The sequence below is a fragment of the Babylonia areolata genome, chromosome 14 (genome assembly GCF_041734735.1).
Source record: "Babylonia areolata isolate BAREFJ2019XMU chromosome 14, ASM4173473v1, whole genome shotgun sequence".
Taxonomy (NCBI): Eukaryota; Metazoa; Mollusca; class Gastropoda; order Neogastropoda; family Buccinidae; genus Babylonia; species Babylonia areolata.
Window position 1 is genome coordinate 22,548,534 of NC_134889.1, and position 25,950 is coordinate 22,574,483.

At 41.7% G+C, this 25,950-nt stretch overlaps 1 protein-coding gene across 1 annotated transcript in view; it reads left to right on the forward strand.

Annotated features, from left to right (window-relative positions):
• The first annotated feature begins 8 nt into the window (after positions 1-8).
• Positions 9-25,950, forward strand: part of LOC143289647 (ER degradation-enhancing alpha-mannosidase-like protein 3) — a 56,639-nt gene continuing 30,697 nt past the window's right edge. Inside the window, exons 1-15 of the mRNA XM_076598695.1 lie at positions 9-190; positions 2,769-2,814; positions 5,652-5,752; positions 7,338-7,377; positions 8,041-8,153; positions 9,165-9,318; positions 10,054-10,182; positions 12,011-12,116; positions 13,736-13,833; positions 14,500-14,625; positions 17,529-17,612; positions 18,754-18,837; positions 20,744-20,868; positions 23,715-23,883; positions 25,066-25,358. Coding sequence (XP_076454810.1) covers positions 78-190; positions 2,769-2,814; positions 5,652-5,752; positions 7,338-7,377; positions 8,041-8,153; positions 9,165-9,318; positions 10,054-10,182; positions 12,011-12,116; positions 13,736-13,833; positions 14,500-14,625; positions 17,529-17,612; positions 18,754-18,837; positions 20,744-20,868; positions 23,715-23,883; positions 25,066-25,358 — 1,781 coding nt within the window. The 5' untranslated portion in view covers positions 9-77. The remainder of the gene's footprint in view (positions 191-2,768; positions 2,815-5,651; positions 5,753-7,337; positions 7,378-8,040; positions 8,154-9,164; positions 9,319-10,053; positions 10,183-12,010; positions 12,117-13,735; positions 13,834-14,499; positions 14,626-17,528; positions 17,613-18,753; positions 18,838-20,743; positions 20,869-23,714; positions 23,884-25,065; positions 25,359-25,950) is intronic.

Consider the following 25,950-nt stretch of genomic DNA (forward strand, 5'->3'; position numbering starts at 1 on the left):
AAGAACGACTGAGTGTGATCTCCGAAAGAAATCCACATCTTAAGAACTCCTTAGTCCCGCGGCTTCAGTTTCCAGCGATGAAGCCATGTAAATCAAGAGAGTGCGTGGCACTCTGTTTGGGAGTTCTTGTTCTGTTATTGTTGTTTGATTTGACTCACACCATGTCCGCAGAAGAGAAACTGAAAGCAAAGTAAGTACATGTATAGTGTAACCTGGACTGACGTTCCAAAGCATCAACGTAATATGATACTCTGTTTCACCGGGAACCGATATTTTGTTTTGATTGATGATCTGATAATATATTCGGTTATAAATAGGAATATGGACTGTTGCTGAATAATTATGTATAACACGTGTTGGAAGGATATGGTCTGTCTCTCTCAGCCGCTTTTTCACACGTGTATGATCACCTATGAACTTTAAACTGATAGTAGTGATTGTGCGCACACACACAGACACACACACACACACACACACACACACACACACAATAATGTATGCTTATTATTCCATTAGAATTTAAAGAATTTTATAAACATTTTTGACAATGTTCAAGAAAACTATTTTAAACTTTTCAGTAAAGCCAACAGTGCATAAATCATTAAATGCCCTGAGGTTTAAAAACAATAAACATCCACACATGTTCACACAGACACACACAGTGACATGTGCGCATAAGTTCATTCACACACGCACACATACATGCACACACACACATGCACTGTGACACACATAAGCACGCACGCACGTGCGCGCGCTCGCGCACACACACACACACACACATGCGCACACACACACAGTGACACACATAAGCATGCACACACACAATCACACACACACACACACAATCACACACACACACACATACTCATAGTGATATACACATGTAATGATGTATAATGTATATATATATATATATATATATATATATTATAATGAATGTATATTCTCTCTTTCTCTCTTTCTCTCTCTCCCCCTCTCTCTCTCTCCCTTCCTCTCTCTCTCTCTCTCTCTCTCTCTCTCTCTCTCTCTCTCTCTCTCTCTCTCTCTCTCTCTCTCTCTCTCTAGTCACTGATTTGCAGGAATCTTGTTTCATAGCTGATTGGAGTGTCCTGCTATGTGACTTATACATCACTGGTATTTGTTTTGATTCATTCAATGACATATTTTTTTTGGAATTTACACTGATTACAGGATTTTGATTCCACTGTTCTAATTCATCCTTTATTGGCATGTTTCAGTATTCCCTTTTTATTTGCATGCACATGCACACATGCAAGCATATCCATGCACACATACAAGCATATACAGACATGCACACAGACACGCACACACACACACACACACACACACACACACACTGTTAAATTTAGGAAAGAAAAAATACACATATATGCGCACAAAACATACAAGATACAAGAATTCTTTATCATCTCTATTCTCTACCCCCTTTAAAAAGAAAAAAATATTTTTTCTTTTTTTAAATGTGCATCATCTACAGTACGACACAAACAGCAGAACTTTCCACAGTGATTTAGAATCCAAATTGCCAAATTCACTATTGAAAGGAGAAAATTATGATATTGATACTATCATCTGTTAAGAATATATTAGATAAACTTAAAACAAAGTACATGGAAGAAAACTGGTTATATGATAAATTAATTAAATGCAATTTGCACTTTACTAATAAAATTCTGGATTGAATAATCAGATCAGAAAAAAAGACTACCAAATGTATCTGTAATACTTTGTTGTGTATGGAGTATTTTTAACTTACTTAGTCATACTCATAGTAGGATTGTCTTGGATTTTGGAAGTATATACATTATACTAGATATATAGAAGAGATGCAGATCTGGTAGTATCAGTATCAGTATCAGTTTCTCAAGGAGGCGTCACCTCGTTCAGACAAATCCATATATACGCAAAACCACATCTGCCAAGCAGATGCCTGACCAGCAGCGTAACCCAACTCGCTTAGTCAGGCCTTGAGAAAAAAGAAGAAGAAAAAATGATGATGATAATAATGATAACAACAACAATAACAACAATAATACTAATAATAATGGTAGTTTTGGTCTTAATGAAACTGGTGGAACTGGAGTGTTTAAACTTAAATTAAAAATGATAATAAACCTTTGAAACTTTATCATGTAACCAAGAGAATAAGACCAAACTACTTTGCATCTTCCATAATTTGTATAATTCGTATTGCTGTTACTATCACAGTATCAGTGCTAAGTAGTAAAATGCTATTACTCGAACAGTATTACTGCTACCACTACTACTGTTACTGTTTGTATTAACAGTGGTACCCTTATCATAATCTTCTTGCAAGCTGTACGCTAATTTAGTACTCTACTTAGTTTACTATATTAATTACTTCCAAGATCTATTCATGGTCTTTGCTGAAAATCTGTGGAGAGAGGGTTGAGGGGGATATCTAATTTCTGTCAGTTATACCTCACTCAGTTATGAAGTAATTTATAATTATGGTTGGTAAGTGGTTGCCAATGATATTTTGTTGCCCATGTCTGTCATTTGTACTAATTCAGTAATTGTAGGTAAGACAATGTTGATATAATATAAATATATGTTTCTGGTTGTTAGTTATTAGTACTGGCACTAATTGATCAACAGATCTATGTAATTTGTCTTATTCATTTGGTCAGTCTAGTGTCAGTGTATGTGTCATTGTTTTTAAACTAGTTTTGCAATTGAAATTGAATATGTGAGACATACAATCTGTGTGATTTTGTTTTCAGAGAACATGTGGTGGAGATGTTTTACCATGCGTATAATGCTTATATGGTGAGTCACCCTATTCATTGCCCAAGATCACATTCACAGTGAGATAAAACCAACAGATCTTTTTTTTAACAAGGTGTTACTCTGTTATCTTGAAGGCAGATCAATAATCTATGTATTTTGAGACTTCTTGGAAATGGAGATTTACTCATTTAGTATGTGTTATGGTTTTATGTCTACATTTTGAGAGAGGGAAAAAAATGTTAGCCATGAAAGGAGATTAATGCAAGAATGAAAATTTTCTTCCAGTCTCCCCTCCCACTTTCAGTCAAAGTGTCATCCTTCACCTTAATTCATATCTTTCAAGCTGATCCCTTCGCTGTCGCTGCTTTCATAACGCTGAATTTGTTAAACTAACCGGCCTTTTTATAGATTTTTCTCTTTTGGTAGCTGTGCTTTTGTGGTGTGAAAGAAGCAGGAGTGCATGCCCACATGTTACATAATTATAGTTTTTATTTGTACACATGCACATTGGCAAGATTTCATTCAGTTTGTTTTTTGCCCACAGGCATAGGTCTCGAATCATTGAATTCTCTTTGTCTCTCCTCTCTCTCTTTTACGCCTTGGATTGCGAGATCAGTTGCTTACACTCCAATAGTATACTGTATGATTGATGTATTGTATGCATTGATGCAATGTCTTCATGTTTTTCTCCTTTTTTGTCCTTTTTTCCCCTTCATTAATTTTGGCTAACTTAATTTGTGTACAGGTCGGTGGCCTCACGAATTAAGCCAGTTCAGAGTTCTCTCTCTCTCTCTCTCTCTCTCTCTCTCTCTCTCTCTCTCTCTCTCTCTCTCTCTCATAGATCACATTTTTTACTCTCCATGCTATAGTCCAGAATAGTCTAAGCAAAAAAAGATTAAAAAAACCAAACAACTATATGTTGCTTTTGTGGATTTTAAGAAAGCATTTGACTGTTAGACATAAAAGAATGTTAAAATGTATTTTTAAAAAAAACCCAAAAACAATGGAATAAATGGAAAGTTTTTATGTTCACTTTGGGCTATGTATGATTCTTTAGTTTAATGTCATGTTTAAGGATAAACTATCAGCTCTCAGATTATTTTGCCTGTCCTGTTGGTGTTCATCAAGGATGTGTTTGAAGCCCCAACTTATTTTCTCTTTTTATAAACCAGTTAGCAGATTACGTATCAAGAAATGGAAAGCATGGTATTCAAATGCTTCCTGGAATTATGGAATTGTTTATATTACTTTTTGCAGACGATGTTGTTTTGCTCTCATCCACTCCTTCAGGTCTGGAAACACAATTAAACTGTCTAAAGGCTTGCTGTGAAAGCATGAAACTTAGTGTAAATAAAAACAAAACAAAAATTATCATTTTTTGCAAAGGCGGATTCTTGGGTAAAAGAGAAAAATGGTTTTATGAAGGCATACCACTAGAAGTTGTGAATGAACATTGATATCTTGGTTTTAGTTACACCACCAAAATCAGTCTTAAATGGGGCACTAATCATTTGGTTACGAAAGGCAAGAAAGCACTGTTAAATCTAAACAGAGCCTTTCGAAAATATAGATATGTTGCCCAAAACGTTTTTCAAGATTTTTTATACAAAAATAAAACCAATATGACTTTACTCTTCTGAAATATGGGGAATGCAACTGTTGGATCATATCAAAAAGGTTCATATTATGGCATGCAAAAGGTTTTTAGGGGTTCCTTTGCGCACACCAAACAAGATGGTGTATGGCGAAGTGGGATGTTATCCATTGTACTTGAACTCGTACATAAACTGCCTTAGGTACTGGTTTAAACTTCCGGAAATGGATCAGCAATGGTTACCATGAAAAGCTTATGACATGTTACAGTATTTAGATGAAAAGCGAAAGAACTGCTGGGTTATACAAATAAGAGAAATTTTATGTCAAACTGGTTTCGGTTTTGTGTGGCTACAAGGGATTGGGGATGTTGAATTGTTTCTAAATATATTCAAATAACATCTGGTCGACATATTTATTCAGGAATGGTCTGGGGTTAATTGAGAGAAAGAGACATATTCACATTATCGATCATAAGAGACATATTCACATTATCGATCATTTGAGGTTGTCTTTGAGAGAGAAAAATATGTAATGAATGCTGGTATTTACTGCTTCAGAGTTGCTCTCTCGCAGATCAGACTTGGTGTACTTCCTCTCAATGATAATATTCATCGTTATAGCAATTCGAACGAGAAAAGGATGCTGCCCCTTTTGTATTTCAAAAACCAAAAATGAATTGCTTTTTCTGTTTGAATGCCCAGTGTATGCAGATTTAAGAATACACAGAACAATGGTTTTATTATGTAACTGAAAATGAAACCCAAAGGTTATGTTTGTAATTAGAGCTCTGCAACTGTTTATCATGAGAATGAAGGAAGAACATAAAAAATAGTAGGTTTACATATCAAGATAAAGCCCACAGATAAAACTCTTGGAACAGCTGTCCCCATTTATGATGGGAAATGGAATGAACCAAGGCATAACATTGGATTTTATCATCATTGTACTTATGTTTACTGTATTGGAAAGAACTACACAACATGGGCATTCATTGTGATTGGCGTCACATGGTTAGACAATGGATTGGTATCAATCCTCCAGAGAGTCACAAAAAAATAATTAGAAGGAGGGGCAGAAGGTGGGGTTGAAATGATTTAATGATTTTTTAAAAAGTCATATTATTTTTTTTATTAGAAGATTTTCTTCAGCTCTGTCATACAAGTTAAAACACAGAACTTTTCGCTGCAGCTGTGTTTCACTAAAAGATGATTGAAATCCATCATTCTTTTCGACAGTGGAATTAACAGTGCCATAATCATAGCACTGTCTTTGTTTCGCAGGAAAATGCATATCCAGCGGACGAGCTGATGCCCTTGTCATGCAAGGGCCGCTACCGTGGGTCTGAACCATCGAGAGGAGATGTGGATGACACGCTTGGAAAGTAAGACTAAGAGCTGTGGGAAGTGAAGTCGGAAGGGATCGTGATGGTGGGAAGAGGCGTGGGAAATGAAATTGGAAGGGAGAGAGATTGTTGTCACTGTGTAAGAGTTGTGGGAGATCAATATTGGAAGAGAGAGTGATAGGTGTAAGAGCTGTGGGAGATCAATATTGGAAGAGAGAATGATAGTTGTAAGAGCTGTGGGAAGTGAGATTGGAAAGGAGAATGATAGTTGTAAGAGCTATGGGAAGTGAGATTGGAAAGGAGAGAGATAGTTGTAAGAGCTATGGGAAGTGAGATTGGAAAGGAGAGAGATAGTTGTAAGAGCTATGGGAAGTGAGATTGGAAGGGAGAATGATAGTTGTAAGAGCTAATGGAAGTGAGATTGGAAGAGAGAGAGATAGTGGTAGGAGCTATGGGAAGTGAGATTGGAAGGGAGAGAGATAGTGGTAGGAGCTATGGGAAGTGAGATTGGAAGGGAGAGAGACAGTTGTAAGAGCTATGGGAAGTGAGATTGGAAAGGAGAGAGATAGCGGTAAGAGCTATGGGAAGTGAGATTGGAAGGGAGAGAGATAGTGGTAGGAGCTATGGGAAGTGAGATTGGAAGGGAGAGAGACAGTTGTAAGAGGAGTGAGATAGTGTAGAGCTATGGGAAGTGAGATTGGAAAGGAGAGAGACAGTTGTAAGAGCTATGGGAAGTGAGATTGGAAAGGAGAGAGATAGCGGTAAGAGCTATGGGAAGTGAGATTGGAAGGGAGAGAGATAGTGGTAGGAGCTATGGGAAGTGAGATTGGAAGGGAGAGAGACAGTTGTTAGAGCTATGGGAAGTGAGATTGGAAAGGAGAGAGACAGTTGTTAGAGCTATGGGAAGTGAGATTGGAAGGGAGAGAGATAGTTGTAAGAGCTATGGGAAGTGAGATTGGAAGGGAGAGAGATAGTTGTAAGAGCTAATGGAAGTGAGATTGGAAGAGAGAGAGATAGTGGTAGGAGCTATGGGAAGTGAGATTGGAAGGGAGAGAGACAGTTGTAAGAGCTATGGGAAGTGAGATTGGAAAGGAGAGAGACAGTTGTAGAGCTATGGGAAGTGAGATTGGAAAGGAGAGAGACAGTTGTTAGAGCTATGGGAAGTGAGATTGGAAAGGAGAGAGACAGTTGTTAGAGCTATGGGAAGTGATAGTGGTAAGACAAGAGCTATGGGGAGTGAGACTGGAAGAGGGAGTGATGGTGTGTGTGTGTGATTGTGTGTGTTGGCTGCATGTCTGTTATTCAGTTTGGTATTCATCTTATTTTGGATTTGTTTTGTTCCAGAGTGGAATACCAATAGTTTATTAATTAACAGCGAATTTGACAGTAATCAGTGAGGTGAACTATCATTTATAGCACCATTACTGTCATCAGTTAAAGGGTGATTATGCTATTCAGAATTTCTGATGCATCGTACATAATACTTATGTTATTTCCATGTCTGTGTGAAACAGTTTTGAATGTATACAGATACTGATAAATGTGTGAAGATCATGGATGGAAGTAAATAGATGCACAATTCATACTTTGGATCATGGATGGCTGTTGATGTTTTGTATTGCAGCTTTACTCTCACTCTGATCGACTCAGTGGATACACTGGCGGTAAGTATGATATGATATATATTTGTGCACTGAGTTTCAGTATTCAGATGATGTGACCAGTAAGTCCGACAGTATTCAGATGATGTGACCAGTAAGTCAGACAGTATTCAGATGATGATGTGACCAGTAATTCAGGCAGTATTCAGATGATGTGACCTGTAAGTCCAGCAGTATTCAGATGATGTGACCAGTAAGTCCAGCAGTATTCAGATGATGTGACCAGTAAGTCAGACAGTACTCAGATGATGATGTGACCAGTAGTATCCAGATCAGATGATGTGACCAGTAAGTCAGACAGTATTCAGATGATGATGTGACCAGTAAGTCAGACAGTATTCAGATGATGTGACCAGTAAGTCAGACAGTATTCAGATGATGATGTGACCAGTAGTATCCAGATGATGATGTGACCAGTAAGTCAGAATTCAGATGATGATGTGACCAGTAAGTCAGACAGTATTCAGATGATGATGTGACCAGTAAGTCAGACAGTATTCAGATGATGATGTGACCAATAAGTCAGACAGTATTCAGATGATGATGTGACCAATAAGTCAGACAGTATTCAGATGATGATGTGACCAGTAAGTCAGACAGTATTCAGATGATGTGACCAGTAAGTCAGACAGTATTCAGATGATGATGTGACCAGTACCATGGCAGGTGCTGGGTGATGTGGAAGGCTTCGAAGAAGCTGTCCTGAACATCATCAAGGATGCTCGCTTCGACTGCGATGTCATCGTCTCTGTCTTCGAGACCAACATTAGAATCCTCGGGTAAGGCAGTTTTAAAGAGACAGTTCCATTGACTGTCATATGTATGTAAGCTTAAGTGTGCACAAAACAGGTTTATATTTCCAGTCTTTTTTTTCTTTTCGACTTTATTTATTTATTTATTTATTTATTTTTTTTTTTTTTACTTTTTGTTATTTTTATACCCTGCCCTTTTTTTTCTTTTTTCTTTTTTTTTTTTTTTTGTGTATATTTTTTTTTTCAGTCAAAATTTCATTAGTGCTTGACAACATGCAGCTTGTTTGGGTTAAATCATCTGTTTTTTTGTTTTGTTTTTTTTTTAATTTTTTTTCCCGAATACATTTATGAAAACATAATCTGCTTTTATGAAGTGGTCCTTAACTTTTGTGAAGCCTGTGCATTGTGTTGTAATGTATTGCTCTTTTTCATTACAATAGATCCTGATACAGGTCGTATGGACACAGTGCAGGTCCACCTTTCTTTTTATTTCCCTTTTTCATTACAATAGATCCTGATATGATCCTGATACAGGTCGTATGGACACAGTGCAGGTTCACCTTTCTTTTATTTCCCTATTTCACTACAATAGATCCTGATACAGGTCTTATGGACACTGTGCAGGTCCACCTTTCTTTTTATTTCCCTTTTTCATTACAGTAGATCCTGCCACATGTGGTTTCGACACAGTGCAGGTCCACCTTTCTTTTATTTCCTTTCATATACAAGCTGGTGTATATGTTTCAGTGGAGAGGAGATTCCATCAGAATTTTGTCAGGGACAACGTTTTTGTTGTTGTGGGTTTTTTTCTGTGCGCTAATAGCATGCTGCACACAGGATCTCAGTTTATCATCTCACCTGAATGACTTAGAGTCTAGACCACCACTGAAGGATGAGTGGAGTGGGAGAAAGTCATGGCAAGATTCTCTCACTTCCTAGGAGGATGCGTTACTGCTGGGCCACAATTTTACTCTGTGTGTGTGTGTTTGTGTGTGTGTGTGTGTGTGAATGTGTGTGTGTGTGTGTATGTGTACACAGGGGGCTGCTGGGAGGTCATGTGATGGCGTCCTACTTCAAGCGGCGGGGAATGGGGCTGAGCTGGTACAACGACGAGCTTCTGTCCAGGGCGAAAGAGGTGGGGGATCGTCTGCTGCCCGCGTTCAACACCTCCACGGGGATTCCCTACCCCAGGGTAATAATCCTTTTTGCGTTGTTTTTTTCCAAACATTTTCATTCATGACATCATTAACACATTCTCGGACATACATTTATAATGATAGTCAGTTGAATGAAGACAATGTTTTGTTTTTCCAAATATTTTTTATTCAGATGTTATATTTTGACGGATATGCATTTATAATGATAGTATTGGAACTGATTTTCTTTTAAACAGTTTTATTCAAATTATGCATTATGATGGACATCCATTCATAATGATAGTACTTTTTTCTTTTCAATTAAAAGAAAATTCAAATTCGTATTATGAAGAACATACAATGCTTATGATAGTAGAATAAAAAGATGAAATTAAAACAGTAACAGTCAGCACTAAAGCTGATCCCACCAAAATTCCCCAATCCAGTATACCCAGTTACATGTTTGTTTTGAATGAAGGATGAAGGATGCTGTTGGTGAAGAGTCCGTGATATATTTTTCTTTTTCATTTTCATCTGTGAATTCATTGGTGACAGAATTTCTGAATTTTTAGACAGACAGACACGCACACGCGCGCACACACACACACACACTACACCTCCACCCCCACCCCACCCCACCCCTCTGCCCCCCCGCCCACCCCAGGCCCACCCTCACACACCACACAAACACTCACTCTCTGACCGATACAGGTGAGTGGGAGACCAGCCCAGCTTGTGCCTTGTGCACCAGTCGGTCAGAGAAACATTGTTGTCTGCCGTTTGGGTTCCAGATCAACCTGAAGCATGGCATCGTGCCTCAGATCACCAGCTCCTACCATGACACCTGCACCGCCTGTGCCGGTTCCATGATCCTGGAGTTCGCTGCCCTTAGTCGGCTGACCGGGATCTCAGTGTATGAGGTATGAAGCTTTTTTTGGGTGTATGCTCCACATTCTGTTGTTTGTGTCACACAGTACAGTACAATAGCAATACAATACAAAACAACACAACACAATATAACAATACAATACAATACAATATAATACATATATAAATATAATACAACTTAACACAATACAACCATACAATACAATACATTACAATAGAAGTCTGTGTCAGACATCAATACAACAGAGTACAGTACAATACAATACAATACAATACAATACAATACAATACAACATGCGTGTTTGTATGTGTGTGTGTTCTATAGTTAAAGGTCCCATTGCCTTTTTATGGCTGTTGGGGCAGTAAATTCAGGTTGGTTGTGTCTGGGGGAAGGCTAGAGCCCAATCCACTAGTTGGTTGTATTTTTGTTTGTTTGTGAAATACATTTTCCTCAGCATTTATACTCTTCTCCGTCGTTCGTGGGCTGCAACTCCCATGTTCACTCGCATGTACACTAGTGGGCTTCTACATGAATGGCCCTTTTTACCCCATCATATAGGCAGCCATACTCCGTTTTCTGGGGGGAGGGGGGGTGCATGCTGGGCATGTTATTGTTTCCATAACCCACCGAATGCTGACATGGATTACAGGATCTTTAACGTGCATATTTGATCTTCTGCTTGCACATACACACAAAGGGGGTTCAGGCACAAGCAGGTCTGCACATAATGTTGACCTGGGAGATTGGAAGAATCTCCACCCTTTACCCACCAGGCACCAGTTTTCAATTATTACATTGTTTCTAACTGTATTCGAAGTAGTATTCTTCCAAATACACTAAGTTCTTTGTCTGAATATTCGGTTTTCATGGACAATTTCAGTGAATATTTTAACATTATACATGTGTTTGGAGTTGTCTGAGATTTAGGTTGCTCTGATGTGAGTTTGTGGATTCTGTGTGTGGGATAATCATCGAAATCATCTTAGTATAATACATATACGTCAAAAGATCAACATTAATTATTGGGAAAAAGAAAGAAAGTAAAAAAAGGAAAGTTGACGCCCGGGTAGGAGGCAGGTTCCACCCCTCCAAACAACGCACAGTGATTGTTCTTCTGCCGGACGCACTGATCAAGGACACTCGCCACATCGTCCCCAGGACAACTCGTTGTATACCACATGAAAGTGAATAACATACTTGACACTATACAATGCACATTGATTGGATCCACATCATTGTCATCCCTGCACATGCATGTGTGCGTTTGTGCATGTATACATGAATGTGTGTGTGACTGTGTGTATGTGTGCTTGTGTGTGCCTGTGTGTTCTTGTGTCTGACTGACTTGTTATTCTAAAACATTTTGAGATATTTAAAAGCACTAGATGAATGTGATATTTTTATTATTGTTGCTATTGTGGAGTGATGGCCTAGTGGTAACACTTCCGCCTCGGAAGCGAGAGAATCTGAGCGCACTGGTTCAAACCCCATAGTCACCAGTATTTTATCCCCCTCTGCTAGACCTTGAGTGGTGGTCTGGACGCTAGTCATTCTGGTGAGATGATAAACTGAGGTCCCATGTGCAGCATGCACTTTGCGCACATAAAAGAATCCACGGCATTAAAGGGTTGTCCCTGGCAAAATTCTGTATAGAAAAATCCACTTTGATAGGAAAAGAAATGAAATTGCAGGCAGGAAAAAAATAACACACACACACAAAAAGTGTTGCGCACTCTCGGTGTAGCGACATACTCTCCCGGGGCAGAGAGCTGCCCGAATTTCACACAGAGAAATCAGTTGTAACACAAAACCAAAAAAAAAGTGATTATCAATACAAGCTGTGATGGCGTGGTGTGCAGGAAAAGGCCCGGAGAGCCATGGACTACCTGTGGCAACAGCGACACCGCTCCAGTGACCTGATGGGACTCATCATCAACATCCACAATGGGGACTGGATCCGTCGAGGTCTGTCAGACATCCTGGCAATACAATACAATACAATACAATACAATACAATGCAGTGTAATGCAACACAATACAACACAATACAATAGAATACAATATGATACAATGCAATGCAGTGTAATGCAACACAATACAACACAGTACAATACAATACAATATGATACAATGCAATGCAGTGTAATGCAACACAATACAACACAATACGATAGAATACAATGCAGTGCAACACAATACAATACAATACAATACAAACCCATACCAATACAATACAGTACAAACCCATACCAATACAATACAATGCAGTACAATACATTTCACAATGGAGACTAGATATGTCAAGGTCTGTGTCAGACATCCACACAATACAATACAGTACAATGCAATACAATACAATACAATATAAATCATTTTGTAATGGTGACTGGATTTGTCAAGGTCTGTGAAACACACTTCACTACACTACACTACACTACACTACACTACACTACACTACACTACACTACACTACACAAGGTAGACTAGATACATCAAAGTCTGTGTCAGACATCCACATCAAACTATGCAATCTAATACGATACAGCACAAACATGTACAATAAAATTAAATTCAGTACAATACAATATAATACAATACAGTACAGTACAATACAATATAGCACAAACCCGTACAATACAATTCAATACAATACAGTACATTACAGTCCAAACCTCCCCTCAAGGTTTTGTGGAACGGGAAGTAAACCTCTGGACTGGAACCCATGGCCACACACTCCTTACTTGGCTGCATTACCACAAGGCCACTCACTATCACTCTCATTCAAGCAAACATGGAAAATTTAAACCATATACACTGATGTTGGCTGTTGCTAAAATTTGGCAACTCTCCTCATGTTTTTGGCTTACTAACTGCCCGTTGGAAACGGATGCAGTGGATGACCAGGATGTCCTATGTGCCTCATCCTGCCCTCAGCACTCCACAGTGCTCTACTGCAACCACCTTCCTCTCCGTTGAACCATGAAGGTTTCTTCCGCAGAGTCCGCCGGATCCAGTCTTCACATGCTTGGGTAGACAAGCCCTAACTCACCGAGGGTTTGAGACCCATCGGCTACCCTCACCTAGTTTAGCCAACCTGTCAAAGCCGTTGCCCGGGGGTTGGGCGCTGCCGCATGCTAGCAGCTTCTAGGACCCATAGGTGAGAGCTGGGTGCCGGTGGGGACCAACAGAGGACGAACCACTCCCAGAAGAGCGTGACAAGCCCCCCTCTAGAGGTACTACCCCTCCCGTGCACCCCCTAACCCCCGTTACACCCTGTGGCGTGTAAGGCAGCCACGGAGAACCTGTTTGGGGCCATTCTCCCAATGGTACCCCAGGTGCATCAGGGTCTTCAGTTCTTTTACCATTCTGCACCAGGTGTTCTTTGGCCAACATCTCTTGCACCTACTCTTTGGTGTCTAGTGAAGATCTGCAATCTGTGATTCATATGTTTTTGACAGTTGATCATAATCATGTGACTTGCACATTCTGTTTAAATTCAGACAGCTGGATGTGACTGTTAATCGCTCCACTAGATAACTTTGCCCATCATATTTTTATTTTTTATTTTTTTTCTGTTTTATCAGAGAGTGGTGTCGGGGCTGGCATTGACTCGTATTATGAATACGTCTTGAAAGCATACATCCTTTTGGGTGATGACAACTACCTTGACCGCTTTAACAAGGTAAGAGCATGTGTGTTGGTCTGTCAGTTGGTTTATGGGTGAGTTTGTGATGGTGGTGATGGTTCTTATAATTGTTTTGTTGTTGTTTCATTAACTGTGAAGTTTTGAAAAGTTTGTTGTTGTTTATTTGAGAAGTGGGTGCTCGTTCTTTTTTGGGTAACAAGTCTTAAAATATTGATTGAGTAATTGAATCATTGTGTTAATATCATTATGATCACTAATAATCATTTTGATGATGATGATTATTAATAATGAAAGACATTTGTTTGTAATTTAATGATTGATTATTCATGGTAAACTTTAAAAAAAAAGTACTTCAGTTATGTTATGAATAGAATAAATATAAATGTCTTGATATGAATAGGAGACAGAAAATGAACATTAATGATGTCAGTTTTTAGTGTTGTGAATTGAATAAACAGAACTATTTGGAGTAGAATCTTAGACATTTAAAGACCTTTTGCAACTGGAAGCACAATATAATGTTTCACTGCATATTGTATGCATTCAGTATTAATATGTAATGTGAAACGTCAACAGTCAGCCTTGAATACATGTGCCAGACAGTTCAGTTTACAAGAGATGTTGCGTTACCTGTTCAGTACAAAGTGTCACAAGTACATGCCTGTAAAAGATGATTGATGAGCATGTGTTGTGTTGTGGCAGCACTACGATGCGGTGATGCGTTACGTCAGCCAGGGGCCACTACTCATGGACGTGCACATGCACAAACCCAACGCTGTCTCCCGCAACTTTATGGATGCTTTGCTGGCCTTCTGGCCTGGATTGCAGGTACTTGATGGATGTTTTGCTGGCCTTCTGGCCTGGATTGCAGGTACTTGATGGATGTTTTGCTGGCATTCTGGCCTGGATTGCAGGTACTTGATGGATGTTTTGCTGACTTTCTGGCCTGGATTGCAGGTACTTGATGGATGTTTTGCTGACTTTCTGGCCTGGATTGCAGGTACTTGATGGATGTTTTGGTGGCCTTCTGGCCTGGATTGCAGGTACTTGATGGATGTTTTGCTGGCTTTCTGGCCTGGATTGCAGGTACTTGATGGATGTTTTGCTGGCTTTCTGGCCTGGATTGCAGGTACTTGATGGATGTTTTGCTGGCTTTCTGGCCTGGATTGCAGGTACTTGATGGATGTTTTGCTGACTTTCTGGCCTGGATTGCAGGTACTTGATGGATGTTTTGCTGGCCTTCTGGCCTGGATTGCAGGTACTTGATGGATGTTTTGCTGGCCTTCTGGCCTGGATTGCAGGTACTTTATGGATGTTTTGCTGGCATTCTGGCCTGGATTGCAGGTACTTGATGGATGTTTTGCTGGCCTTCTGGCCTGGATTGCAGGTACTTGATGGATGTTTTGTTGGCCTTCTGGCCTGGATTGCAGGTACTTGATGGATGTTTTGCTGGCTTTCTGGCCTGGATTGCAGGTACTTGATGGATGTTTTGCTGGCCTTCTGGCCTGGATTGCAGGTACTTGATGGATGTTTTGGTGGCCTTCTGGCCTGGATTGCAGATACTCGATGGATGCTTTGCTGGCCTTCTGGCCTGGATTGAAGGTACTTGATGGATGTTTTGCTGGCCTTCTGGCCTGGATTGAAGGTACTTGATGGATGTTTTGCTGGCCTTCTGGCCTGGATTGCAGGTACTTGATGGATGTTTTGCTGGCCTTCTGGCCTGGATTGCAGGTACTTTATGGATGTTTTGGTGGCCTTCTGGTCTGGATTGCAGGTACTTGATGGATGTTTTGGTGGCCTTCTGGCCTGGATTGCAGGTACTTTATGGATGTTTTGGTGGCCTTCTGGTCTGGATTGCAGGTACTTTATGGATGCTTTGCTGGCCTTCTGGCCTGGATTGCAGGTACTTGATGGATGTTTTGGTGGCCTTCTGGCCTGGATTGCAGATACTTGATGGATGCTTTGCTGGCCTTCTGGCCTGGATTGAAGGTACTTGATGGATGTTTTGCTGGCCTTCTGGCCTGGATTGCAGGTACTTGATGGATGTTTTGGTGGCCTTCTGGCCTGGATTGCAGGTACTTGATGGATGTTTTGGTGGCCTTCTGGCCTGGATTGAAGGTACTTGATGGATGTTTTGCTGGCCTTCTGGCCTGGATTGCAGGTACTTGATGGATGTTTTGCTGGCCTTCTGGCCTGGGTTGCAGGTACTTGATGGATGTTTTGCTGGCCTTCTGGCCTGGATTGCAGGTACTTGATGGATGTTTTGCTGGCCTTCTGGCCTGGATTGCAGATACTTGATGGATGTTTTGTTGGCCTTCTGGCCTGGATTGCAGGTACTTGATGACAGAGTAGGTTAAAGGTCCCACAGCTTTAACAGCCGTCAGAGCAGTAAGTTGACATCCATTGAGTCTAGGGCTCAGCACTTGAAGGCAGGGCCCTGACCTCTTCTGCCATTTTCACCTTCCCCTGACCGAATTCAGGAACCCATTCATACTGTGGTGGAGTGAGGAGTTAAACGACTTTCCCAAGGACACGGCACCATGCCAGACCTGTTCATTAAATCCTGATTACTGGTGTACACTGGATCACAAGTCACACACACACACACACACACAAACACAAGGACACCAACCCCCATCATTTACCTACTATTTTCCTAGCTAATTTTAATTTTGTTTTAAAAAAAAATCTGAAACAAAGATAATAAAAGAAATTGAAACAATCTCATTGTTTGAAGATGAGAATTTTTTTTTTACTTCATTTCTTTATTTTAGGGACATATTTTGTATTGAAGTTGAAAGTGATTCACTGTTAACTTTTTGCTGGTGTTGAAACCAAAGTTTGACGCCAGTTTGTTGAATGAAGACAACAGGAAAAACTGCCTTGCTTTAAAATGTTCAAAACAAAACAAAACTTTGAAAATGAGAGAAAAAAAATAGAGACCAGTTTTGATGCTTTGAAATAACTTGACTGGAAATAGCATGTAAAAATATTATGCAGAACACCATACTAATGCCTAACAATGTCACAAGATTCATAATTATGTTGTTGCACTATAAATTGGGATAGTTACGCGTTTTGTCATGCATGACATAACATTGTCTATACTGTATGTAATTCCAAACTGGTCATGGAGATACTGATATAAAAGATTGTCAGCTCTGTACTGGCTAATAACTGTATTGCAAGGCACACTTGTTCAACTTGCTTTCTTTGTTCATAAGCCTTGAGGAATGGTTTTTCTTTCCTGTGTGCCTTCATAAAAGTGGAAAAGACATTTACAGGAAAATGTGAAAAACAAATGTACTGGATAATGCTTGGAAAAATGTCAATTGTTTTTGTTTTTGGTTGGTTTTTTATTTGTTTAAGTACCACATAATTACTGGTCTTTTTTTGTTTGTTTTTCTTCTTTCAGTTATGTTTAACCCCTTGAGTTCCTGGGGGAAATGGCATAAGAAAGTAGTATTTCAAGAAAATGGTCTTGGGATATACCACTCCATATCAAATGTGTGAATCTTTCAACCTTCTGACTTATTTCCCTTCTTTGGATAATGTCATCAGTGATGTCACTATGTAGATATATAATTCATCTATGGCACTTTAAGGGCTAATCTATTTGGTATCATTATCACTCTATGTCTGTATGCTTATCGTAATGTAAAATTTGAATAAAAATGTTTGAAAAGCAAACAAACGAACAAAAACAAGTCATGACATTGTGTGTGTTGCAGGTTCTGAAAGGAGACTTGGTGCCGGCCATAGAGACCCATGAGATGCTGTACCAGGTGTTACAGAGACACAACTTTATCCCTGAGGTAAAGAGGCTGAAACATCGACTTCCTCATGCACTACACTACAGGAATGGATGCATGCCTACAGTTCTAGATTGGTCATATTTGTTTGGGAAAAATGTTAAAAAATGAAGACTGTTCTGTTCGTTATGGCCATGTACAGCTTATTTTGACTGTTTGAGTGAGTGGGAGATAGGTACATGTGATGGGTTAGCAGTAAAGTGCTAGAAAAACATCATGTTGTTTTTTGTAAGTAAAGGTTTTTAGGCATGTGTTTTTTGTTTTGTTTTTTGTTGTTGTTTTTTGCCTTTAGTTAATGAATGCTGAAAAAAGATTGGCAGTGCATGATGAACATCAAACTGAGTGACACGTTTCTTCTTCTTCTGCATTTGTGGACTGCAGCACCCGTGTTCACTTGTGTACAAATGTACAAGTGTATGACCATTTTTACCCTGCCATGTTGGCAGCCGTACTATGTTTTCAGGGTTGTGTATTTTCTTGTTTCCCAAACCAGCTGAAACCTGACATGTATTACAGGATCTTTAATATGCATGTTTTATCCTGCTTGCATACACACATGAAGGGAGTTAAGGCACTGGCAGGTCTTCTTCTTCTTCTTCTTCTTCTGCGTTCACTCGTATGCGCACGAGTGGGCCTTTACGTGTATGACCGTTTTTACCCCGCCATGTAGGCAGCCATACTCCATTTTCGGGGGTGTGCATGCTGGGTATCTTCTTGTTTCCATAACCTACCGAACGCTGACATGGATTACAGGATCTTTAATGTGCGTATTTTATCTTCTGCTTGCATATACACACGAAGGGGGTTCAGGCACTAGCAGGTCTGCACATATGTTGACCTGGGAGATCGTAAAAATCTCCACCCTTTACCCACCAGGCGCCGTCACCGTGATTCGAACCCGGGACCCTCAGATTGACAGTCCAACGCTTTAACCACTCGGCTATTGCGCCCGTCGCACTGGCAGGTCAAAACATACATTTACCTTGGAGGTAGGGAAAAAAATCTGCATCCATGACCCACCATGTGTGTGGAAACCAGGGACAGAAATTAGGGAACTCTGGCAAGCATACAGCACTCAGATCGGCCATGTGGTCACTGCACTCATCAAATGAATGTTGAATGCATGTTGTTTTTTTTATTTCAGGCATTCACCACAGATTTCCGTGTGCACTGGAGCCACCATCCACTGCGTCCAGAGTTCATCGAGTCTACCTATTTCCTTTATAAGGTAATCCGTTCAGAATTCTTGTGTTTGTTGTTGTTTCTTTGTATTTTGTTTTAAATAAATGAAGTATAGTACAGTTAAGTTTGTTTGTATGTTTTGTGGAGAAGAGGGTCAGTTTTCACACTATTTTTAACCCCTGACCAAAAGAAAAAGAAAGAAAGAAAAAAAATTTTTTTTCAATCTATGGAGTGTTAACATTCAGAGGCACGTGCTATGTTTATGTGGATTGATTGATTGATTGATTGATTGATATGGATACTTATATATAGATTGATTGATTGATATGGATACTTTTATAGTGCCTATCCTCGGTCAGAGACCAAGCTCTAAGCGCTTTACAAACACAGTCATTTACACAACAGGCTGCCTACCTGGGTAGAGCCGACTGATGGCTGCCATTGGGCGCTCATCATTCATTTCCTGTCTCATTCAATCAGATTTCAGGCACATACACATACACACTCATCTAACAAACATTTAACATTCAAAATTTTACGTGTATAACCGTTTTGCTTATTTACCCCACCATGTAGGCAGCCATACTCCGTTTTCAGGGGTATGCATGCTGGGTGTGTTCTTGTTTCCATAACCCACCAAACACTGACATGGATAACAGGATCTTTAATGTGTGTATTTGATCTTCTGCGTGTGTATTCACATGAAGGGGGTTCAGGCACTGGCAGGTCTGCACATATGTTGACCTGGGAGATCGGAAAAATCTCCACCCTTTACCCACCAGGCTCCACCGAGATTCGAACCTTGAAAATCCAATGCTTTAACCATTCAGCTATTGCGCCCCTCACAATGAACGAATAAGACTGTACTTTAGCCTGATTTTTTTTTTTTTTTTTTTTTTTTTTTAAGGTTCTACGGGCTCAGTTAGGACAATGATTTCAATCCTGATGTTGTCTTGAGCAGTCAGCTGGGCTGTAAGCAGCTGTGATAATGATGATAATTATTTTTACTCATTCGCAGTTCAGACTTGGCAGACTTTTAAGAAACTTTATTCATTTATTTTTCTATTAAACGCTTGTGTCTGAGTGTGAGAAGGGATAAGAATCTGAAATGAGAGAGAGTGTGAACTCCACACATACAAATTTATAGATTTGTAAGAATGTGACGACTACCCTATTGTTCTTTTTTCACCTGTGCTGCAGGTAATGACTACCCTATTGTTCTTTTTTCACCTGTGCTACAGGTGACATCCACTACCCTATTGTTCTTTTTTCACATGTGCTGCAGGTGACGACTACCCTATTGTTCTTTTTTCACCTGTGCTGCAGGTAATGACTACCCTATTGTTCTTTTTTCACCTATGCTACAGGTGACATCCACTACCCTATTGTTCTTTTTTCACATGTGCTACAGGTAACGACTACCCTGTTGTTCTTTTTTCACCTGTGCTACAGGTGACAACTACCCTGTTGTTCTTTTTTCACCTGTGCTACAGGTAACGACTACCCTATTGTTCTTTTTTCACCTGTGCTACAGGTAACGACTACCCTATTGTTCTTTTTTCACCTGTGCTACAGGTGACGACTACCCTATTGTTCTTTTTTCACCTGTGCTACAGGTGACATCCACTACACTATTGTTCTTTTTTCACTTGTGCTGCAGATGATGACTACCCTATTGTTCTTTTTTCACCTGTGCTACAGGTGACATCCACTACCCTATTGTTCTTTTTTCACCTGTGCTACAGGTAACGACTACCCTATTGTTCTTTTTTCACCTGTGCTACAGGTGACGACTACCCTATTGTTCTTTTTTCACCTGTGCTGCAGGTAACAACTACCCTATTGTTCTTTTTTCACCTGTGCTACAGGTGACATCCACTACACTATTGTTCTTTTTTCACCTGTGCTGCATGTGATGACTACCCTATTGTTCTTTTTCCCCTGTGCTGCAGGCGACAGGTGACAACTACTACCTGGAGGTGGGCAGGAAGGTGTTGGACAACTTGGAGCAGCATGCCCGGGTCACCTGTGGCCTGGCTGCCATCAAGAATGTCAAGACCGGCGCCCATGAGGACCAGTGAGTACCTGCTTTACACAGGGCCCCTCACCCCTCTTGGGGCATCGACCTTAACTCTCTCCATACGAACGGCGAAAGAGACGATGTTAACAGCGTTTCACCCCAATTACCATCATCAAAATATTGCAAGCGGAAGGCTCTTATACTGAAGACGTGAATGTTGACAAAGAATACCACAATTCTGACGACGGAAGCTAAAGGTTGGGTCATTCAGACACCCACTGGACATCCGAGGGGTGTGTGTAGAGGAGAAGAGAGGACTGGCCGTACTGAGTGAGTTAAACACGTGACCTCCATAGTCCCCTATCCTGTGCCTGTGCCTCTCATCTGGCTCCAGGTAAGGCCCATGTTTTAGGTGTCTACCTGGAGGTCTCTTGGCCAGGTGTTTGTTGGTCGGACTTTCTCTCCTCCTTGGGGGAGAGTGTGTGTGTGTGTGAAGCCAGTGAGCTTTGCTGATTTGAGGCAGCTTTGGATTGAATCAGTCTCAGGTCTGGCAGACCTTGATTGAATCAGGCTCAGGTCCGGCAGACCTTGATTGAATCAGTCTCAGGTCCGGCAGACCTTGATTGAATCAGTCTCAGGTCCGGCAGACCTTGATTGAATCGGTCTCAGGTCCGGCAGACCTTGATTGAATCAGTCTCAGGTCCAGCAGACCTTGATTGAATCAGTCTCAGGTCCGGCAGACCTTGATTGAATCAGGCTCAGGTCCGGCAGACCTTGATTGAATCAGGCTCAGGTCCGGCAGACCTTGATTGAATCAGTCTCAGGTCCGGCAGACCTTGATTGAATCAGGCTCAGGTCCGGCAGACCTTGATTGAATCAGGCTCAGGTCCGGCAGACCTTGATTGAATCAGTCTCAGACCTTGATTGAATCAGTCTCAGGTCCAGCAGACCTTGATTGAATCGGGCTCAGGTCCAGCAGACCTTGAGAACTATACAGACTGATCTTGGCAGAAATAAGTTTGCTTAGGTTTACAGGTTTGCCTTAGTCTACATGATCAGCGCAAATTTGGAAGAATTTTTAGTGCAAGCAAACTTAGTGCTGTAAGGATGGATTGTGTAGTAACCCAACCCAGGGCTTCAGCAGTGCTGGAACAATAGCACAGGCAAAAAAAAAAAACCCCAAAAACCCCACACATCCTGGAAAAGTCCTGGATTTTTCAAAAGCTGTTGAGAGTAATCTAGCTTTCCAGTCAGTGTCGTCAGTGTCGGCAGATTCATGTGGGGCTGTTGTTTGAGGGACGTGGTGGCGGTCTCCACTCTGGGAGAGACGCTCACTCAGCCTGGCTCTGCGACTAAGCCATTATTGTCGTTAGTAGGGGGCTTAGTAGGTGGTGTCCTAAGTACGTTAAAACAGAACAGGCACCACTGAACACCACCGAAGTGACTCAGCAGCAGTGCAGGGTCTCCTCTGGTGTGTGGCCTCCGGGCGACCTAACATCGATGGTTCCTGTGGACTGCTGACGCTGGAACTGCGACGGACGAACCCGGGTGTGGCCGTGTATGGGGGAATTTAAATGAGCGGCGTGGGAGTAATGCCACTGAAACGGCGCAGATTATGGGGCAGCAAAAAAAAACACAAAAAAAACAAAACAAAAAAACTTTGTGCTGTAAGGATGGATTGTGTAGTAACCCAACCCAGGGCTTCAGCAGTGCTGGAACAATAGCACAGGCAAAAAAAACCAACACATCCTGGAAAAGTCCTGGATTTTTCAAAAGCTGTTGACAGTAATCTAGCTTTCCAGTCTGCAGAAAGCTGTACTGCATGCTCCGAAAAGTGAGGGAGTGAGATGGGGGTTTGTAGGGTTGGCTGGGCAGGAAAACTGAAGTATGTGCTGGGGAAGAAGAAAACAATAATACACATACAAGCCCATGAGTAGATATGAGTGAATGCATCCCACGAAACACAGAACTGTTTGCCATTTGAAACATGGCAGGGCAGATGGAATCCCTTAGAGAAAACCAAATGTTTAGAAAATGTGACATGAATACTGTAGGTGCCTGAATTTCATTTTTATCTTGGATTATCTCTATTTTTCTGAAACTGGGAACAAACTGTGACGCGTTCAGTACTGATGTCCAGAGTGTGTACTCTTGTTTTGTAGCTTGGTTTCTGTGAAAGAGTGTCAGCATTTACTTTACCTTTGATGCGTACGTTATCAGGAATCTAGTTGTGGTTTGGATTTTTTTTGTTAGAAATTTGATTCATTCCCAAGGTGGGGGGAGGGGGGGGTCCATGGGTTTTTACTAAATCTTGATTATCTTGTATGGGACTTTGTTTTGAGGGTCTTGGGGAAGGGGTTGGGGTGTGTGTGTGTGTGGAATTTGTTAGTTGCGGGAACCTGACTAAATCTTGATTATCTTGTATGGGACTTTGTTTTGAGGGTCTGGTGGGGGTGTGGGGGTGGGGGGTCGCGGGGGGTGGGGGTTGGAGGTGTGTGTATGGAATCTGTTAGTTGTGGGAACCCTGTTGGACGTTGTGCTGGGATGAAGGTGGCAGAATGGTTGAGACACTTTCCTGCCCGTACAGTGTCCATGAGAATCTGTCTCACTGTTTCTCCCTAGTGTGACTGGAATCATCAAACTGAGCATCTGGTCATTCAGACAAGACGATAAACTGAGGTCGCGCTTGGCACACTGAAAAAGAATGAAAGAACGCATGGCAGCAAAGGTGATAGGTACACAAATACATGTGTGCACTCAAAGCCTCAGACTAAGTGTGTTGGGGTAATGCTGCTGGTCAGGCATCTGCCTGGCAAGACGTTGTGTAACGTGTATGATGGATCTGCCCAGTGTCATTGACACCCCCTTCCTGGAGAATCTGACTCTGTGGACTGTGTGGACAGGATGGACTCGTACGTGCTGGCGGAGATGTTCAAGTACCTGTACCTGCTGTTTGCGGAGAAGGGGGACCTGGCTGTGGACATTGACGACTTCATCTTCACCACGGAGGCCCACCTGCTGCCCCTCACCCTCTCCATCGGGAACCTCTCCTCCGCTGCTGCCATTCCCAAGGTGGGGTGTGTGTGTGTGAAAGTGTGTGTGTGTGTGTGTGTGTGTGTGTGTGTGTGTGTGTGTGTGTGTGTGTGTGAGAGAGAGAGAGAGAGAGAGAGAGAGAAAGTGTGTGTATGAAAGTTGTGTGTGTGTGTGTGAGAGAGAGAGAAAGTGTGTGTGAGTGTGTGTGTGTGTGTGAGAGAGAGAGACAGAGAGTGAGAAAGTGTGTGTGTATGAAAGTTGTGTGTGTGTGTGTGTGTGTGAGAGAGAGAAAGTGTGTGTATGAAAGTTGTGTGTGTGTGTGTGTGTATGTGTGTGAGAGAGAGAGAAAGTGTGTGTATGAAAGTTATGTGTGTGTATGAAAGTGTGTGTGAGAGAGAGAGAGAGAGAGAGAGAGAGAAAGTGTGTGTGTATGAAAGTTGTGTGTGTGTGTGTGTGTGAGAGAGAGAGAAAGTGTGTGAAGTGTGTGTGTATGTGTGTGTGTGTGTGTGTGTGTGTGAGTGTGTGTGTGTGTGTGAAAGTGTTGGGGGGCGGGGGGGGGGGGTTGTGGTTTAAGTATAGGTGTGTGTGTATATGAGAGTGTGTGTATGTGTGTCAAAGTGTGTTTATGAAAGAGTGATCGGAAACCTCTCCTCTGCTGCTGCCATACCCAAGGTGGGGTGTTGTGAGTGTGTGTGTGTGCGGGGTTGGGGGTGGGGGTGGGGGGTCTCGGTGTATGTGTGTGAGAGTATGTTTGTGTGTGTGTGTGCAAGTGTGTGTGAAAAAGTGATAGAAACCTCTTCTCCACTGCTGCCATGCCCAAGGTGGGGTGTTGAGGGGGGTGGGGGGGGGGCACACACCTTGTCTTTGACACTCTCCGTAAAACCAAACCAAACTGAAACTGGTCCACACGCCTTGTCTTTGACACTCTCCGTGAAACCAAACCAAACTGAAACTGAAACTAGTCCACACTCTATGACGCCTCCCTGAACTAAAACATCAGTCATTCATTTCATAGTTCAGTTCATTTCAGTTGAGTTATTCAAGGAGGCATCACAGCGTTCGGACAAATCCAAACAAGCTACACCACATCTGCTAAGCAGATGCCTGACCAGCAGCAGCGAAACCCAGTGTGCGAAGTCAGGCCTTGAGGGGGGGAAAAAAAGGAAGAATAAAGATGATAAAAAATAGAATAAAAACATTTCATAACTCGGTGGTGCACAGATTCGCAGAGAGGCGTACTCCTTCCAAGTGGACATCAGCCCTCCGGTGTCGGACAATTACGTCACCACCACCACCACCGCCGCTTCCTCCACCACCGCCACTACGGGAGGAGACGCAGACCAAAGTGACGATGACAACGATGATGATGACGACAGCGACGAGGAGAAGAGTAAAGCGGGGGAAAATATGTGTCCTGCGCTTCACGCAACGCACGCGGCGGGGCAGCGGTATCCTCACAGCGTGCGCTCCCAGGTGCACAACATGGTGAACCGCGCCAACCCACAGCGCAGAAAGTGAGTTTGTGTTGGTGTGGTGTGTCGTGGGTGTTGTCTTGTGTGGCTTGGTGCGTGGGTGGGTGAGTGTGTTTGTGTTGGTGTGGTGTGTTGTGTTGTGTGGCTGGGTGTGTGGGTGGGTGAGTGTGTGTTGGTGTGTTGTGTTGTGGGTGTTGTCTTGTGTGGCATGGTGTGTGGGTGGGTGAGTGTGTGTTGGTGTGTTGTGTTGTGGGTGTTGTCTTGTGTGGCTTGGTGTGTGGGTGGGTGAGTGTGTTTGTGTTGGTGTGTTGTGTTGTGGGTGTTGTCTTGTGTGGCTGGGTGTGTGGGTGGGTGAGTGTGTTTGTGTTGGTGTGTTGTATTGTGGGTGTTGTCTTGTGTGGCTTGGTGTGTGGGTGAGTGAGTGTGTTTGTGTTGGTGTTGTTTGTGTGCATTGTGGGTGTGCAAGTGTTGTATTGGAAAAGGATTTTTTTTTTTTTTTTTACCTTTTGTGATGTTAGTGGGCCCTGGATTTTATACTTTGTCAACAGTCAGTGAAAGCAGCAAGAGAAAGAAGCTGATTACTGTTTGAGTTGAGAGGAACTTTAAAAAATTTTTTTTCTGTGCGTGTTATCCA